The sequence below is a fragment of the Nothoprocta perdicaria genome, unplaced genomic scaffold, assembly GCF_003342845.1.
Source record: "Nothoprocta perdicaria isolate Ctin4 unplaced genomic scaffold, notPer1 scaffold_255, whole genome shotgun sequence".
NCBI lineage: Eukaryota > Metazoa > Chordata > Aves > Tinamiformes > Tinamidae > Nothoprocta > Nothoprocta perdicaria.
In genome coordinates this window covers 907,604-920,947 of record NW_020455483.1, presented here as the reverse complement: position 1 = coordinate 920,947, position 13,344 = coordinate 907,604, and the positions used below count along the sequence as shown (strand labels likewise).

At 34.3% G+C, this 13,344-nt stretch overlaps 1 protein-coding gene across 1 annotated transcript in view; it reads right to left on the bottom strand.

The window, feature by feature from the left end:
- The window catches only part of NLGN4X (neuroligin 4 X-linked), a gene marked incomplete at its 3' end in the record, with an annotated part of 172,186 nt that overhangs the window by 59,976 nt on the left and 98,866 nt on the right, over window positions 1–13,344 (bottom strand). The window contains exons 3-4 of the mRNA XM_026040403.1: window positions 7,551–7,610; window positions 4,147–4,299 (exon numbers count right to left, since the gene is read on the bottom strand). Of these exons, the coding sequence (XP_025896188.1) occupies window positions 4,147–4,299; window positions 7,551–7,610 (213 nt within the window). The remainder of the gene's footprint in view (window positions 1–4,146; window positions 4,300–7,550; window positions 7,611–13,344) is intronic.

Below are 13,344 nucleotides of genomic sequence, written 5' to 3'. Positions count from 1 at the left end.
CTCTCAATCTTGAATAATCAAATTCCACCTTATTCTGCTTATTTAATACATAATTGCATTTTAAAGAACCCATAAATACACAAAATTCTGTACCATATTTAATAATCCACTGACACATGCTTTCAGTCAGTCAACCTCTATGCRGTTCATTTACAACATATGCTACTTTAATGCACTAATGTTTCAAATTGCATACCAGATGCCCAGTGAAGTAATAAAAGCTAAGGATCTCACCACCTTCCTAAAGTGCAGAACTTCCTTGCAAAATAAACCCTTATTTATACAATATTGGTTATTACAATAATTTTTAGAGAACTATAATTGTATGTAGATATCATTTCTTCTGAAAGGAAATCCTTATTTTTAAGAAGCAATACTTACTGCCAAAAAAGGACATATAGAAGACAGGCTATTCTTATTTGCATGATTTGGAGATTTTAGAAAAAGAAATTAATAAATTGCAAGTCACTGTTAAAGTGTTAAGTCAATCTTAATTATATTTTAAATTCTAAGCATGTCTCATATGCTGCATTAGATGTTGCATTGACTCTGGCTTCTAAAATGTCTGTTTCATGTTCCTAGAATTCATCTGAAGTTTTGCACTTAACAGCTCACATGAAAACATCAAGGTCATGTTTGCAAACGTAATCTTTTGGAGGACTCCAAATGATTAAGATTTTTTATCCAAGTTTATAAAGCACTTCTGATTAAACTTTATAAAAAGGTGGCTTTGGTTTTTGGTTTTGTTTTGGGAGGAGGGAGGGAATGATAAGGGGACTCAAAAAAAAAAAAAAAAAAAACCTTTCCTATTCATCAGATTTTAATTTCACTGTTACATAGCCTAGCCTCACACTCAGCATATTCAAGAATCATCACAAGACATTTTAGCTCATTTCACAATAGAATAAAAATAACCATAAATCCCGATTCTGTAACCTGAATTTGTAATCCGGGCACTAAAAAGGCACTAACACAGTGTGCTTAGCTCTAGATTGAAAAGATGCATGAAGACTGAGCATAAAGGGAAGAAAAAAGAATCAACTAGTATCCAGATTGAGTGAATCACTGTTGAAATTATTTCTTGAATTGAAGGTGTTACTTGAATCGTTGAAGGTATCTCTTTCCCCTAATCACCCACTCTGCTAAATTTCAATTGTTTCAGTTAAATAATGCCCTAAGGAGTTTACAAATTTCAAAAATCAACCTTGAATAACTTAAAAGCATTACAGAAAACATCATCCTCGACAGGGCTCAAAGCAGAAACAGAGGGTGAAATGACACTTGGGTATAGATTTCTGCATGTTATGGAATTGAATTCATTGTGTATTATCAGCTATTTTTTGCAAATCATAATTTATAGGATAAGCACAATTTTCATTAAATACAATGAAAAATTAATGACAACAGAACGCAGTAAAAATGAGAGCCCATATAGTTTATATTCTATTACTTTGATAAAAATGTCATGGCTGCACAGATATTTCTGGAGGCCAAACTGTCTCAATGAAAGACAGTCAGGTACAGTAAGTGGTCCTCAACAGTTTTCATTTTCCTTCATCTATTAATATTCATTGCTAAAATCCAGGCTTTCTTAAASATCATGTAATCACTGTTATCAATTTAATCTCAGGATTTCAAAAYAATTTTTTTCTGGCTAATGTCATATAATGATTATCTATGCTGTCCTCATAGATTTTCTTTCTATTAAAGAAAATTGCTGTTAAAGACACAAGCTGGGCAGGAAGAGAATTTAATGTAGTACAACTATAGGACTTATGTTTATGATAATAATAATAATAATACTATATATGATTCAGGTGCATTCAGGTGAGAATTTTCCAGAGGAAGGAAAGATAGACTTAAAAGCTTATTATTATCTCTGACAGATGAAGTGTATACTCCCTATCACAGGATGTGATAACGGTAATAAGATTACACAGACTTGATAATTAACTAGAAGTAGTAGATATAAATCTTGTCCATCTACAAAATTTCAGATTTTGCATAAGCTATTTCTGTAATAGCTTACACTATGAACACATGCCCTACAAACAAATTCTGTAATTGTATTTGTCTCAATATTTTCCAGAGCTAAAAAAAAAAAGGAAAAAAAAAACTTGGATAACTTTTAAAGTATGTGTCACTAATGTCACTAATTATACTATTTTTAACTCTGCTTTATGAACAGATCTGTTTTCCATCTGCTTGTTTACCTAAAACATATTCCCTGTCTTTCAWTATTTTCCTTACAGAATATGTAAAAAAAAAATATTTGGAATTACTCAAACATTTTCCAAAGTATAGAATCTAACAATAATCTAATTGCACTGATTCATTTAAGTGCATAGTATATTGATATTTCGAGTATCCTTTGGCTTCTAATTCATACATAGATCTTCTGCAGCAAAGAATACGTTCTGTAGCACCTTAAATTTTATAATTACCACTCTTGAGAAGCATATTTATTGATCTATAAGATATCAAGATATCTCTCTATATATTATATATAAGATATCTATAAGATTTCAACCCATTGAAATCTTAACAGCTATTACTTTGCAGTTTCTCACAGAATATCTCTGCATCATTTCTTTCTTTCCTAAACAACATGACATATAAAATTATTGTCTCTTTCTCCTGTTTTTGGTTTGTTTTCAATAGAAGTACATAAAAAAAAAAAGGAGTTCATAAATTCAAATACCGCTTTTTTTTTTCCCCCTTTAGATTGATATATAACAGCTAAATAAGGAAACAGCTTCATAAACTACTTAAAATCACCTGAATGCTTCAGTGGGGTTTGTGTTAGGTTAAGGACCTAACACAAAGTTTTAAAGAAATCCTTTCACTAATCTTTTTAGCAGAAATGTAACTATCACCACTACAATTTATTTAACATAGAACCAAGCCATTTTGTGAAAGATTATATATGTGCTGATAAAAAGTATCCTGAAGTCTCCATTCTTGAATTGACTCCATTCTTGAATGGAGTCAGAAGAATGAAAGTCTTCATTCTTCCTTGTATATCTCTGTATCAAAATTGTAAGTRCAAATACCTTTAAGGACCTTTTTTTCTACGCTAGCTTTAAGTTTAAATTTGGCTCTTAGACAAAACACTCACGTCAAAAATCAAGAACAAGAAAAAAAGTTAGTATTTGATGAAATAGAAAATTGTTTAAWTTTTTTAATCACATGAATAAACCCAGCAAAAGATGTTTAATTAGTTCCAAAGTAATACATACCAATAATACAGGACAGCTTTTCTATCAATAAAACAAGTTTTAAAATCTTTATAAAAGGGTTTTATATGAAAGACACTGAGAAATTACTAWATCTAACTTTGTATATCTAAAATGCTGCAAGTATGAACATTCAAGCAAAATGCATTCTAGTCTAGCATTTTGTTATTTAATCTAATATTGACAGTGAATTATTTGCAATGTCAAGAGATGCTGCTCCATTGGATAATAGTGTCACTCAGTATTATAAATCACGTTTATGAAGTTCCTGATATTTAGAAAGATAATGTATGTCACTCCTTGAAAACCCTTTATTACATTTCACTCGTAACAAATTTCTATTAGTGTATATAGTCTGTTTTTTCCATACTATTTCTATATCTTCTGCCCTAAAAACATTCAAAATAATACAAAGAGATAGTATTTCCATTTCATACCATTATGAATGATTTTGAAATTGCTAAATACTCTTTCTTATTTACTTTTTCTTCTTTATTTGAATGGAATGGAGGAGATTTTAATGTAAAAGATATTAGTAATCAACACTGGTTAAATCATTGAGCCAAGGACAACATGACAAATTAGTATAAACAAGTATAGCTATAAAAGTACAGTCGTTTTTGTTTAAGCTAAAGACACTTGTCAAAAGGAAGTGAAGATGTAGTCTAGCTCAGTTTCTATGAAATATTGAACAGAATTCAAAATCAATACTAGTAATAGAATCAAGTTATCCACCAGAAAAAAATGCTCTGTTTTAAAAACAAAACTRGTCCACAGTCCCTTAAAAGGATCTGTGATCGATCAGTGAATATWTTAAGCAATCAAATATTTCTTTGCAAGTACTCATTTAGTGGAAATGCCAACTAGATACTGCAATATACATTTTATGAGGAACAAAAGAGCTACTTACCTAAAACTCCCAGCCTGTAATTAAGGGTGACAACAATGACATTTCCATAACTTGCCAGAATGCTCCCATCAATCATGTTGCCAGTACCCTCCATGTAAGATCCACCATGGATGTAGACCATAACTGGTTTCTTGCTGTTCTGATCGTGAATGTCTGAAAAAATTCAAGTAAGGAAACATAACAAAGTAATAAAAAAATAATGAAAAATGACATTAGTTATATACAAAAATGCTAATAAAAACTCTTAGTTATTTCCTGCACTACCCATTTCACCACCAGTACTTTTAATCAGTTAGCCTGTACAGTTCAGGATCATCCGCAAGCTTAACAGGCTTGTTGGTTGAACATTTCTGCCTGTTATTTCATTCAAAATATTCTCAGGAAAAATAGAAATGCCTTCAATTTTAAAAGAATTTTAATTTGAAAGTAAATACAAGGTCTGAGGAGTAAAATCAGATCATGGATCATTTTTAGAATATCTCTATCTCTATTTATGTACACACCAATTTACAAATAATGGTTCATTTGACAATAAAATTACAATAACGCTGTACCTTCTTATCTCTCACTAAGAACAAGTGAGATATATTTGATGAAATTGTACTTCCTATATTCAGTAACAGATAGTATTGCAGAACTAAATTGTTCTTTTCAAAAAATAAACATAGAAAATCATTCCTTTTTTWAAACAGCCTAGGAGTTAACAAAGAGAATTTAACTGCATTCATGGTCCAGGCATATTTAATTCATGTAACATCTTTTCTTTGGTGTTGTAGTTTTTTTCTTGTCAAAGTAGTTAGGTGCTAGAGAACTTGCCCTGAATCTAAGACCCTGAATTGTACGGTAAGTGTTTTATGCATACAGAAAAGCTCTTCACTCTTTTCAGAGAGATAAATAGCTGGGTGTTAATTTACAAAAGAAAATTAAATGAAATTGTTGGTATAYTTTTATAATTCAGAGTGCATAAAGATGGAAAAAAAATGATTTGGACTATAGAGGTACATTTAGTACTGTGTTAATATATCTTTTTTCCTAATTTTCAAAACAAAAACCAAGTTCTCTTCTGAGTAGGGAAAAAAGTGTGCGGGAAGAAAAGGTTGCAGTTGATGACTAGGAAACTTGGGTTTGAAAGCCTTACTAGAATCTTCCCTCCTTTCAGATTTGTTAGGAAATTCTCTAACCTACCAAAAGCCTGACCAGCAATGAGGCAAAATGTCTTATGAAGAAAATTTCAATGTATATTTATTTCTAAAAAATATAGTATTTTACACTGTAAACCACTTAAAGGTTATTTAAAAGTAAATTATAAATGACCATATCACATGGCTCACTTTTTATCTTTCTCATATTGTGTGTATCTTATTAACTATAGCCAATTGAATGCAAGAAAAATATGATGAAACTCAAAATCTACATCTATCTATTTCTCAAGAATTTGAGGCTTCTAACAGAAGCCCTTTTTTTCATAAAATTATACATATTTTACTTGTACTGCATATGTACACATGTGTTACATTATCTATATTTTCCACAAACTACATGAAAGAGTTTGCTGCTTTCTGTGAAGTTTCAGTGAAGACCTCAAAAGATGTATGCTACAATTACTAGTATTACAGAATGATCTTTTCCTTCAAATGCCTTATGTCATGATCTGTTGTATATAATCTTTCTTTATTATTCCTTATTACATTACAGGACTCAGTCTTTCAGTGCTGAAGTCTATGGGAAGTTTACTTTTTGCATTTAACTGAAATATGATTTGGTTCAATAAAAGAATTGAGCTCCATTTTTTATGTGATTAGATATGAAATGGATGCCCATGCTAATCATCCAATCCTAATGTTACAATTTTGGAAAAAAAGTATGAATAATGATATATTCATAATAGTGTACCTATGTTAAGTTTTTTAAGCAATTTTGGTTTTGTTTTTTACTTATCTTTTGCTTAACAATTAATGACAAAAGTTGATATAGCAAAGGATAATAGCACAATTTGAAAAAAAAAAAAAAGTAGTTCACAGAAGAAGAAAAAAGAAGATATTCAGGTAATAGCAGGGTCGCTTTTGAGCACTATTCACAGTCTTTCCTGTGTTATAACAAAAATAAGAAATAGTGTACTTCAACAATAAAGGTGTCATAGTAGAGGGCAAATAGTGTGAATAAAAGACTAGGTATTTTATTACTGCATTTTATAGAGATAGAGTAGCTCCAGTAGAGCTGAACTCTCACAAAAAGAGGAGATTAAAAGATGACTCCACTACCGTATAGATGATTCTAAGGGAAATAGAGAGGACAAATGGTTCAAAGTTATTTGAACTGATGTCAGATAAAAGAAAACAGAACAAATGCATGGAATAACACTTGGGATTGGTCAGGCATGAGAGCAATAAGAGATGGATAACTCCATAAATGGAACAATAAATGGGCCCAAATTGTTAGCCACTCAATTAATTTTAAAATATTTTTTTCTGAATTTGATAATAATATAAAGGAAAATGAACTTTCCATGTAATTTTAATGAAATGGAAGGGTGAGATGAGAGGAAGATTTCCTAACTTCTTTCAATTTCAGTGTACTCCAAATAGCTTGCTGTGCAAAAGCAAGAAAAAAAGAATTTCCTTGTAAAACTTTTTTTGAGTACTTCACTTTGAACTTTATAATTTCCTTTCAGGGAATCCAATGCATCTCTGAAGTAAATAAATGAAAAAGGTTGTCATTGATTTCAGTGGGAATATGTTCAAAGCCAAAATGAATGTATCCCAAAGGATAGCTGATTATAGGAAAAAAAAAAAAAAAAAAAAAAATCAACACCTTTCTTTACTTTTGTGTCCTCAAAATAAACCACATCCTGTGATAAATATATATATATATATATATTTATATATTTATATATATATATATAAATAACACAAGCAAAGCACAATGTAACTGCATTCAACAAAGATTATGTGCATAGGGAAAGGAGTGGAAGTGAAAGGAAAGAAAGATATATGTAAACTATTACATGAATTTCAAGCAGGTGAATTTAGAAAATGTGTAAGAGGGCAAAGAGCGCATGCATGTTTCAAACTCCTTTTCTCATCCTAAGAAAGAATAAGGTTGAAAAAGCATGTGGTTGTAAATAATAATTTTACTACTCCACATATATTTAGGGATAACCTTTACACTTACGTCACAGAGAAACTGTAGTCATCTATATGTTAATTTTGATTTAAAAAAGAAAAACAATCAAAGTAGTTTCTACACAAGAAGAAAATAAAGAAGCACACTCAAGTGTGCCTTTGAAAATAAGGGACTAAAAATCACGTTGAAATAACAGCGATTACAATGGTAATAGTAATAGTAATAAAAAAAWATATATATGTTCATGCATCAGGGTTGAGCTTTGAAAAAACAAAAAATACCTTCATCTTCACCACGATCATTACTGGTTATATCATCTGCGCTTTTCTTTGTGTTGGCTCCTGGGGTCAGAGTGAGGAGGAGAATAAAGGGAAAAAGAGAATTCAAAAACAGCAGATTCTCAAAAATAATAAAAAATAGTAAAAAAAAAGTTACAAAAATGTCCAAATCTGTTACATTTGAAATTGAAAAACAAAAAAGATGCAAACTGCACATAAACATAAAATGTCAAGAACAAATTGAAAATACTTGAAAAAATGTACCATATTCTGTGACAATGCAGTTATTTCAGTTAAAAGTGATTGCTGCAAAAAACAAAATTCATGTGCTATTGAAAAAGAATATAAAACAAAAAAAGTATTTAAAAATTTATCAAATTATTGTTGAATAAATTATTGCATAAGAAATGCAATTGATTTATTCCATTCTGTAATTCCATTCTGTAACTTTGAAGAAATAATGCCTTACTCACTATTATCAATGATTTCACATTTTATTTATCTCATTAACTATTAGCCACAAACTGAATTTCAAGTGGAACTAGTGCAAATAAAATTATCAATGAGTCTTATACAAACTAAAGAGATCAAGAAAACACAGRCAATACTCCTTTTAAACTTATTTCGTGTATAAGCAAAAAAGACATTTAAAATACTGAATTGAAAATAAAAGAGAAAACAGGGTTGAGTCAATCTCAAATATGAAATTGGTCCAAAAGCAGCTCTGKTTCATATTATACCACATTTCATGCTCTTAAAAATCTAGAAATTGAAAACTTACCAAGATTATGAATTTGTACTTATTGTATTTTTCTTATTTAATAAATATTCAGTGTATTTCTCAAAATACTTTTTCTGTTTACACATGCATACATGTATATATACACATACATACACACACATACCATACTCTGTRCTTACAGAAGCAAAATAAATCACAGCAAAAGTTTTTCCCACACTTCTCTTTGCTAATAAATCTGTCTTTTGACAAAAAAAAAAGATATTATCTGTCTGTCTGTCTGTCTATCTATCTATCTATCACACCAGATGTTATGTTTTATTGTGCTTAAAAAATCCATTTCTAAGTTAATTTAGAAATGAAACGGTAACTAAACAAATAACATGGTCTAAAGCATTTTTAATCCAGAATGAAAAAAAAAAAAAAAAAAAAAAAACCTTTATTAACTACAAATGCTCTGTTTGTATATCAAGAGTGAATATGTCACATAAGAAATCAGTATCACAACTTAGTAATAAAAATTTCTAAATTATGGGCTTTGTAAATCTAAAGGTTTGTCATTTCACAACCCACTTTCCTATGACAGACAAAGGGGAAATATTGCTGGTTTGATTGAATTCAGGCTTTTTGTATGGTTACAGAAGACACTAGTTTCCCCCAACTATTTTAAATATTCAGATACTTAGATTTTCTTATTATGAAGTGTATTCAATGAATTTTACTTTCATTTTCTAAAAAGTTGACCAGTATATTTAGTCTCCTGTGGTCTTATAATAAGTTTAAACTACTTAATTTGGGAAGAATGGAAAGCTCTACATCTGCATTTAGTTAAAGGTTTATTTTATGTTTTTCTTTTATTGTTCTGTTTTAAATGTCACTATCTCCTCAAAATTCAAGGTCCAAAAAAAGTAACTAGAAATAAAACAATATGCTTAACTGTTGTTAAAGTATTAAACACTTGCTAATATACATAGTTTTAGGGTTATGTTCTGTATACCAACTTGATTTATATAGTCTTTTTGATATAGATAGAATGAGATTTCTTATAGAAATTTTCTTGAACCACTACCAAAATATCATATATGCTAGCTAAAAAATGAAAATAGACAAATCAAATTCCAGTGAAGAACATTATTTCTCATAAACAGAATTCTCTAACACTGAGGCTGATTAGTCGGTAAAATGTGTGAATGAGATCCTATCTTTATAKAAACCCTGTATCAATAATTCAGTTGCACATCTATATGTGTATGTAGTATACCAGTGAGATCAGTTTTATCTGAGTTGTATGTATTCAATGAATGTATTCATGACCAGGTGAAATTTAACTGACTGTGAAACATGGCTGTTTACTAATCAATCACAGAATCATAGAATCATAGAACGTTTAAGGTTGGAAGGGACCTCAGAGGTCACGCAGTCCAACCCCCCTGCTCACGCAGGGTCACCTAGAGCACGTGGCAGAGGGCTGAGTCCAAGCGGGTTTTAAAGATCTCCAAAGAAGGAGACTCCACAACCTCTCTGGGCAGCCTGTTCCAGGGCTCTGGCACCCTCACTGTCAAAAAGTGTTTTCTCAAGTTCCTGTGGAACTTTTGGTGCCTCAATTTCTGGCCGTTTCCTCTAGACCTGTTGCAGGCCACCACTGAAAAGAGGCCGGCCCCCTCCTCCTCACTGCCTCCCGTGAGGTATTTATACACGCTGATCAGGTCCCCCCTCAGTCTTCTCTTCTCCAGGCTGAACAGGCCCAGCTCTCTCAGCCTTTGCTCATAGGGCAGATGTTCCAGGCCCCTGATCATCCTCGCAGCCCTGCGCTGGACTCTCTCCAGCAGCTCCACATCCCTCTTGTACTGGGGAGCCCAGAAGTGGACACAGTACTCCAGATGTGGCCTTACCAGGACTGTGTAGGGAGGGACAATCACCTCTCTCGACCTGCTKGAGACGCTSTTCTTAATGTACCCCAGGATCCCATTGGCTTTCTTGGCCACCAGGGCACACTGTTACCTCATGGTCATCTTGTCATCCACCATGACTGTGAGGTCCCTCTCTGCGGGGCTGCTCTCCAGCAGGTCCACTCCTAATCTGTACTGGTGTCCGGGGTTATTCCTCCCCAAGTGCAGGACCCTGCACTTGCCCTTGTTTAACTTCATGAGGTTTCTCATTGCCCAGTTGTCCTGTCTGTGCAGGTCCCTCTGAATCCCCTTGCTGGGGATTCAAGGGACCCCCCTTGCTGAATCCATGCTGGCTACTCCTGAGCATCTTCTTCTCCACATATCTGGAGACAGCAGCCAGGATGAGCTATTTCATCACTTTTCTGAGGATGGAGGTGAGGCTTACCGGCCTGTAGTTGCCCAGGTCCTCCTTCTTGCCCCTTTTTGAAGGCCAGAGTGACGTTGGCACCTCCCCCGTTCTCCAGGACCTTCCAAAGATGATGGCGAGTGGCTTGACTATGACATCTGCCAGTTCCCATAACACTCTGGGGTGCATCCCATCAGGGCCCATGGATTTGTGGGTGTCGAGTTTCCTTAGATGCTCTCTGACCCACTCTTCCTCTACTCTGGGCAAGCCTTCCTCTCCCCAGCTCTCTTCTTGTGTCCCTAGGGCCTGGGATTCTAGAGGGCTGCCCCTGACAARCASAGAAGCAAAGGCGGCATTCAGCAGCTCTGCTTTGTCCGTGTTTTCTGTAAGCAGGGTACCCACCTCGTTCACTAGTGGACCAGGTTCCCCCTGACCTTCCTTTTGTTCTTAATATATTTGAAAAAGTTYTTCTTGTTACTCTTAACATCCCTTGCCAGATTCAGTTCCAAATGTGCCTTAGCTTTCCTTGTGGCATCCCTGCATTGCCTGACAACATTCCTGTATTTCTCCCAAGGGGCCTGTCCTTTYTTCCACATTCTGTATACTGCTTTCTTCTGCTGGAGTTTTGCCAGGAGCTCTCTGCTCATCCACTCTGGTCTCCTGCCCCCTCTGCCTGACTTCTTGCACACAGGGATGCACTGTTGCTGGGCATGGAGGAAATGCTGCTTGAAAACTAACCAGCTCTCCTGGGCCCCTCWTCCTTCTAGAGCCCTAGCCCATGGGATCTTTCCCAGCAGGCCTCTGAAGAGGCTAAAKTTGGCCCTCCTGAAGTCCAGGGTGGCAAGGCTACTTAGTACCCTGCCTCCTCCTCGCTGGATCCTGAACTCCACCAGCTCGTGATCTCTGCAGCCAAGGCTGCCTCCCACCTTCACATCCTCAACAAGTCCCTCTCTATTTGTTAGTACGAGGTCCAGTAGCCCACCTCTCCTCGTCGGCYCCTCCACAACCTGTGTCAAAAAGTTGTCATCAACGCACTGCAGAAACTTMCAGGACCATTTGTGSCTTGCTGTGCTGTCTTTCCAGCTGATGTCGGGCTAGTTAAAGTCCCCCATGAGAACCAGGGCCTGYGASTGTGAGGCAACTTCCAGCTGCYTGTAGAAGGCCTCGTCAACCTCCTCCTCCTGTTCAGGTGGCCYGTAGCAGACACCCACCACAGTGTCTCCCACATTGGCCTGCCCTTTAACCCTTACCCACAASCTCTCCACCCKCTCCTCATCCACTCCCAGGTTGAGCTTCATGCATTCCAGTTGCTCTCTCACATACAGAGCAACTCCACCACCTCGCCTTCCCAGCCTGTCCTTCCTAAAGAATACACAGCCCTCTATGACAGCACTCCAATTGTTTGAGCTATCCCACCACGTTTCTGTGATTCCTATGAGATCGTGGTGCTGGGACCGCACACAGATCTCCAGCTCGTCTTGCTTATTTCYTATGCTTTGCACATTGGTGCATAAGCACTTCAGGGAGGTAATCAAGCCTGAACTTTTCCCAGGAGGCGTGAGAGAGGACCCTCTATAATCATGTCCTAGCCATACTTCCCCATCACCATAGGCCTGTTGGATGGCCATTGACTTAGGTTGTATGGGATTGATTGCCCAGTCCATATGACACTCCCCTTCCCCCTTCTTGCTTAGTTAATCAATTTTGTTAACAAATGTTAGATGCAGACTCTAAATTTCACTCATCATTTTACRTATAGTTTTTCAGTCCAAATAAGACCAAACCTTCTCTAGAATAATCTAAATATCTAAATAATAATAACTTTGTAGCTAGATATAAGATCTACTCCATTTGTCACTATTTTCAAATCTTGTAAAAAAATCAAAGAAAAACAACTATTCATATACAATAAACATACAAGGTTGCAAACACAAGAAATGTTGATATAAATTCCTCTAATAAGATATACTTGATAAAACAACATATGACGATTCTTGATAAATACAAACCAGTTACAGTGTATGAAAAGAAAGTAGCCTTGTACCATTTGTATGGATTAAAATCCACATGATCCCATAATCATAGTGATAGTTAGCAAATAAAATAGGTCCAATTATTTAGACTCCATCTCATTTTGAAGAATTTGAGTGTAAGAAGGAAATACAGCCCACAGTACTATCCGAATACAGAAATATTTCAGAAATACTATCCAAAACAGAAAGAAGCATTATCAATATGCATCAATGAGATATTTTTCTCTTTAATGTAGTCCTTCCTAGAATGATTCTGGTTCAAGGTACATTAGAAAGAACACAAGTGTAATGACAGCTTGGGAAGCATCTCTACACCATGCTACCAAATGCGATAAAACATAAACAGCACAAAACACAATTATGAGACATGATGTATTAGAAATACTTGACATGTTCTTTTTTTGTTCTTCACAGCTTGAGGAAATTATCATGAAGTCATCTATTTTGAGMATGATTAATATTATAATGAAAAGTATTTCAGTATATTGTGTAGGAATGCTGTTTCTCTTTCTTGTTGTATAACATTCTTTGACTTGTTGTGACCATTTTTGTTTTGTTATATCTTCTAAATGAAATATACTTTTAGGATTAAATTCTTTTTGAGGTTGATTTTTTTATTCTTTTTCTGTAAACATCATTTAACTGGAAATATGGATAATAATGCTACTATGGAACAGTTTGAGGAGAAAAGAATTATTCCTGCTGGAATTCTCTATATAGTGCCAAAGGA